The following is a 6,147-nucleotide window of genomic DNA, read 5'->3' as shown; positions in this document are numbered from 1 at the left end:
CAAATTCGTTTGCCAGCTGTATATATTATAACCAGACACATATAAAACGTTTTAGACAGCTAAAAATGGAAATGAGACGCATTGGCAATATGAAACGAATTATTTAAAGCAACCACTTTTTGTCGTGAGTTTTGAAACGGTATTAACCGAATGCAAGGTATCTTTCCTGCTCGGTGCTGCATCGCTGCTGGGCGTGCGTGTGCGTGAGCCATGGCACCACGCCACAGAAACCCCAAGTCCCTTTAAAGCACAGAGGGAAACCTGTAATGGACGGGTTTTTCCGCGTTTCTAGCAACAAAGGAATCAGGAAGAGGTACTGAAAGAAATCCATCCAACGCAGCCCAGCTGGGGGAGGCTCCGCACTCACCGAGCGCGCGAGGGCTCCCCCCGCTGCGCGCTGCCTCCGCGGGCACCCGTGGGCCCGGGCGTGGGCCAGTGACACCGTGCCGGCTGCCTCCCGCCGGACCGCGTCGGAGTTCGGTGTTCTCCGGACGCGGACAGCGATGTCGGTGCTTGCAAAAACAGCCACCGGCTGCAGCGAGAGTAAACGCGGGGAATGCGGAGCCGCCCCCGGCAAGCACTGGCTCCGGCGTGGCCGCAGGGGCGGGCGGGGAGCCGGCAACTTCGGGGACCGCGGCCGGGAGAAGGCAGGCTCCGGGGTGGTGGTGCATTTTGTTTTCCTCCCAGTGAAATGAATTCTCGGCTTATTTGCATGAGCCAAAGTTGTTTTGAGTAATTTGCCTGTTAGCAGTGTTATGCAAATGTTAGCAAGCTATTTAAAGGGAGGAAAAAAAAAGCCGTGAGTTCTCCCAGCGCAGGGGAAATCCTCTGTCCCTTTGCATTAGCGAGATGAGAGCACGGCGATTACTCACCTGCCCGGCCTCTCCTACACCCTTGAGCAACGCACAGCACTAGCTTTCCCAGCCCAACCTTAAACGCTCGGCAAACATGGCTGATTTAAACAAATCAAAAGTGGAAGAGCTTCTGATGTAGTCACGGGCTTACAGAAACTGTGTCATTCTGTCACCGGGATCACTGAAAGAGAAACACGAAATCGGATATTAAGGCGGGATCCCCCCATTTGCCTCAGCAGCCGGGGAGCGCGGGAATCCCACCGCCAGCCTCGGTGGCAGGGCGCCGCGCAGCCGCCACGGCGGCAAACCGGGGCGATCCGCGGGTTTGCAAAATCCTGAAAACGAGACATTTGAACTTAGAAAGCCCCGCCAGGAGAAGAGCCACACCACCACCATCCGCCCCCCCGCATACAGCCCGGGGTGCATGCGCGTCCTGGCCGCGGAGGGACGACGGCGCGGACTGGGGAGGAGGGCGAGGGCGCGATCTGGCGTTCGAGTTTCCAAACACAGCCGGCAGCGCGGGCTGCCCGCTCGCCGTGCCGTGCCGTGCCGTGCCCCGCCGCGCTCTAGCTGCCGGCCGGGCCGGGCCGGGCCGGGCCGGGCAGTGCGCGGGCAGGGCGCCGGGCATGCGCGCCCCGCGCAACAAGTGCGCTCCGCGCCGCCGGCCGGGGGGAGGGGAGCGAGGGGCGGGCGCTCGGCGGTGACGCGGGGCCCGCCCGATGCAGCCGAGCCGAGCCCAGCCGAGCCGAGCCGGGAGCGCGGCGCGGAGGAGGGGAGGGGCGGCGCGGCGCGGGGGGGAGCGCGGCGCGGCGGAGGGGGCGCGCAGGCACAGGCGGCGGCGCGCAGCACCCCGCGCTCGGAGTGCGAGCAGCGGCGAGGATGTGAGTGAGAAGCAGGCGGCGCCGCTCGCCACGCTGCTGCCGCCGCCGCCCCCGGGCCGCTCCCGCTCCGCTGGCGCTCGGGGAAGCCGCCGCCGCCGCCGGGACCGGACAGCTCCCTGCGGGTGCCCTTCTTTCGCTGGCGGCGGTAGATCAGCACGAACCGAAGTGCGAGCTCGCGAGGCAGCCGCGGCGGGTGGAAGGTGACCCCCCCATCTTCCTCCGTGCACCTCCGCCTCCTCCCGGAGGAGGAGCAGCAGCAGCGGAGAGCTAGAGAGCGCAGGGAAACAGAAGCGGCTAGAAGGCGACCCCCACCCAGCCCCCCGGAGGAGCAGTAGAAGCGGTTCCCACCCCACCGGGGCAGCAGCGGCAGGACCAGGTGGCAGAAGCCCTCTCCGGCAGCAGGAGCCACCTGAAAGCAGACGATCCCCCTGCTGAAAGGGGCTGCAGGATCAGGTACGGAGACATCCCCCCCCCCGCAGCCCGGGGGGGACGACTGAGCCAGCCCCTACCCCAGCGGCAGCAGCTCCCCGGCCAGCAGCACCATGTCCGCCGCCCAGGTGTCGTCGTCCCGGAGACAGTCATGCTACCTGTGCGACCTGCCCCGCATGCCCTGGGCCATGATCTGGGACTTCACGGAGCCCGTCTGCCGGGGCTGCGTCAACTACGAGGGCGCCGATCGCATCGAATTCGTGATCGAGACGGCCCGGCAGCTGAAGCGGGCGCACGGCTGCTTCCAGGACGGCCGCTCCCCGGGCCCCCCGCCGCCGGTCGGCGTCAAGGCAGTGCCGCTCTCCGCCAAAGAAGCGGCGGCGGCGGCGGCGGCGGCCCAGCAGCAGCTCAACCATGTGGACGCCTCCTCCAAGGCAGCCTCGGCGGGGCTGACCCAGTCCAGCCTGGACCGCTACGGGCTCAGCGCCGCCGCGGCGGAGCAGCGCAGCCGCTTCGAGTACCCGCCGCCGCCGGGCAGCTTGGGCGGCAGCCACGGCGCCCGTCTGCCCAACGGGCTGGGGGGGCCCAACGGCTTCCCCAAGCCGCCTGAGGACGGGCCGCCGGAGCTGAACCGGCAGAGCCCCAACTCCTCCTCCTCCTCCTCCTCCTCCCGCCGCGGGGCGCACGGGGGGCTGGTGTCCGGCCTGCCCCCGGGGGCCGCCGGCGCCCAGATGAACGTGCCCCCCAACCTGCTGCCGCAGACCTTGCTGAATGGGCCCGCCGCCTCCGGCGTGGCGCTGCCCCCCCCGCACGGGGGCCTGAGCGGCCGCGGCGGCGGGGGTCCCCCGGCTCCCTCCGCCTCCTCCCAAGGGGGCACCTGCGGCGGCGGCGGCGGCGCCGGGGGAGGCGGCGGCTCGTCCTCCGAGGCCTGCGGCAAGCGGCCGGGCTCAGTGTCCAGCAGCGACCAAGAGCGGGAGCTGAAGGAGAAGCAGCGCAACGCGGAGGCGCTGGCCGAGCTCAGCGAGAGCTTACGGAACAGGGCCGAGGAGTGGGCCAGCAAGCCCAAGATCGTGCGGGACACGCTGCTTACTCTGGCCGGCTGCACCCCCTACGAGGTGCGCTTCAAGAAGGATCACGCCCTGCTGGGCCGCGTCTTTGCCTTCGACGCCGTCTCCAAGCCGGGCATGGACTATGAGCTCAAGCTCTTCATCGAGTACCCCAGCGGCTCCGGCACCGTCTTCTCCAGTGCCTCCGGCGTGGCCAAGCAGATGTACCAGGACTGCATGAAGGACTTCGGCCGCGGCCTCTCCTCGGGCTTCAAGTATCTGGAGTACGAGAAGAAGCACGGCTCCGGCGACTGGCGGCTCCTGGGGGACCTGCTGCCCGAGTCCGTGCGCTTCTTCAAGGAGCTGGTGGGCGCCGACATGCTGCCGCAGCCCTACCTGGACGCCAGCTGCCCCATGCTGCCCACGGCGCTGGTGAGTCTCCCGCGGCCGGGGGCCGGGGCCGGCGGGGCGCAGGGCACGGCCGCCGCCTCTAGAGGACCCGGCGGCGGCGGCGGCGGCGGCGGCGGGGCGATGCGCAAGAGGAAAGCCTCTCCTGAGCCCTCGGACTCGGCCGAGGGGGCTCTGAAGCTCAGCGACGAGCAGCAGCGGCAGCAGTGGATGGCCAGCCAGAGCGAAGCGCTCAAGCTCACCATGTCGGCCGGGGGCTTCGGGGCGGTGCACGGCGGGGGCCCCCCGCCGCCGCCGCCGCCGCCCCTCGGGCCTCACTCCAACCGGACCACGCCGCCCGAGTCCGCCCCCCAGAACGGACAGTCCCCCATGGCCGCGCTCATGTCTGTGGCCGACACGCTGGGCAATGCCCACTCGCCCAAGGACGGCAGCTCGGTGCACTCCACCACGTCCACCCGCAGGAACAGCAGCAGCCCCGTGTCGCCCGCCTCGGTGCCGGGCCAGCGCCGCTTGGCCTCCCGCAATGGGGACATGAACCTGCAAGTGGCCCCTCCTCCCCCCAGCGCCCACCCCGCCATGGACCAAGTGCACCCCCAAAACATTCCGGACTCTCCCATGGCCAACAGCGGGCCCCTGTGCTGCACCATTTGCCACGAACGCTTGGAGGACACCCACTTTGTTCAGTGCCCCTCTGTGCCCAGCCACAAGTTCTGCTTCCCTTGTTCCAGAGAGAGCATCAAGGCCCAAGGGGCGACTGGCGAAGTCTACTGCCCCAGCGGAGAGAAATGCCCCCTAGTCGGTTCCAATGTGCCTTGGGCATTTATGCAGGGCGAGATCGCGACCATTTTAGCTGGGGACGTTAAAGTGAAAAAGGAGAGAGACCCTTGAGTAGGAAATCCAATCCCTTCAGACTCCTGAAGATGTAGAATTGTGAATATAACAAACTGCAAAAGTTAGTCTTATGTATAGACATTATTTTCGTCGTATGTTTCTATATTTTGAAACAAAGGTATGTACTCTTCTTCATTTGAAGGATAGAGCTGGTTTTTGTTAAACAGAATATAATATTGTTTGGTTACTACATAATACCTGTTCTCATTTCTTTGGCAGTGTGTTGGCTAGGTACAAAGTTAATAGCCCTTAGCGATTACCTGCTGCTGGTGTGTATTTTTGTAAATGTATGCACTTCTCTGAAAGAAGAAGAAAAACACAAAAAAAGACAAAAAAATTTTTTTTTGCCAAGGCCAGTGTTGATGCCTAAAAAATTGCTACAAAAATGGTGACAGCTTATGTTTTACAAGCCCTGAGTGTTAGTCTTCACTTTATTTTTTTCGTTTTTGTTTTTTGTTTGCAAAACGGTGGGATGGCTCTGGGGGGAGGGTGTTTTTTGTTGCAACTTTGTAAGGAAAATGTTTTCAGTTTGTTTCTATTGATCTGAACGTTTTTAATCTTCATGTGTTTTTTGTTTTTGCTTTTATTGATGCACGGATGCTTTTGAACAGTAGAGCAAAATGCTGTACATGAAAAACATGCTCTGTTTGTCCTTTATACATTTCTGTAGTTAACAGAACACTGTAATGTGCCTTGGAGCTTAGTAAATTGTAATAAATTCAATTGATATTAATACTTCTCGAGTAGCAAGTTTTATTTTTCTCAGAGCTTAGGCAGCATGCGCAAGCCGTGTTGCCTTTTTAAAAGTCTCCATTATGCCAAGAGCCTGCAGTTCGTTGTGATAATTGTGGCACTTGTACGCACATTTTCACATATATGTAGTAAGATGATGATGTTGATGGTGTTATCAAACTTCTCTAAATCTTGGCACTGTGCCTATTTACATTTCACCTTTAATGTTGCAGTAACAGTTGCTGACTAAGCATTTTCTATTTACTGTTTCTGCATATCATTTCCTCCTCCCTTCTCCCCCCTCCCCAGCTCTCCAGCTGCAAACAGTGTTTGCAATACAGGATGCTTCCATTGCCTGCGCAATTTAATAAGGCTTGAGATTTGAAATGAAGCCCTCTTTCACAAAAAAAAAAACCAGCATCACGTGGTTAATCATTTTAGTTGGTTTTAAGAGCAGTCGTTGAAGCTCGGCATTAGCTGTAGCCTGTTGGTAAGGCAGGACTGTAGTTGAGCACAGCGCAAAAAAAAAAAAGGTAGTGGGAAATAACAGCTTCTACAGTTGGTGTTGCAGCTGGTGGGTAGCTACCCCATTTAGGCAATGACTTTAAATAACTGAGTTGGTGAACAGTTCAGGGGCTGTGTGGTGTTCTCTGTTGAAGAAGCTTCCTTAAACCACTGAAGTGAAATGCTTTCCTTTTGGCCATGATCGTATGTGATTCTTTGTATAATTAACTATTTTATGTGACATTGGCATTTTCTGGAGACTGGGGAGCAGTGCAATACTTGTTAGGTGATCAACAGGAAAAGTAAATACACAGGCCTCACACTAGCTAGAAAATGCAAACAAACCTAATGTGAACTTTGTCCTTTCCAGTGAGGCAAATGGAGGAAAGATAGAAAACTTGA

The 6,147-nt window shown here is 60.0% G+C and overlaps 1 protein-coding gene across 2 annotated transcripts; it reads left to right on the top strand.

Annotated features, from left to right (window-relative positions):
• The first annotated feature begins 2,228 nt into the window (after positions 1 to 2,228).
• IRF2BPL (interferon regulatory factor 2 binding protein like) lies at positions 2,229 to 5,244 on the top strand. 2 transcript variants are annotated; one of them, XM_075103568.1, is made up of 2 exons: positions 2,229 to 3,698; positions 3,923 to 5,244. In XM_075103568.1, exons 1-2 carry the CDS (start codon positions 2,278 to 2,280, stop codon positions 4,479 to 4,481), a joined length of 1,980 nt encoding a protein of 659 aa, XP_074959669.1. In that variant the 5' UTR covers positions 2,229 to 2,277; the 3' UTR covers positions 4,482 to 5,244. The 2 variants fall into 2 exon arrangements, with proteins under 2 accessions (XP_074959669.1, XP_074959668.1); XM_075103567.1 differs by having other exon boundaries at positions 2,229 to 5,244.
• Positions 5,245 to 6,147: the final 903 nt, after the last annotated feature.

The sequence above is a fragment of the Phalacrocorax aristotelis genome, chromosome 9 (assembly GCF_949628215.1).
Source record: "Phalacrocorax aristotelis chromosome 9, bGulAri2.1, whole genome shotgun sequence".
NCBI classification, from domain to species: domain Eukaryota; kingdom Metazoa; phylum Chordata; class Aves; order Suliformes; family Phalacrocoracidae; genus Phalacrocorax; species Phalacrocorax aristotelis.
This window is presented reverse-complemented; position numbering and strand designations above follow the sequence as displayed.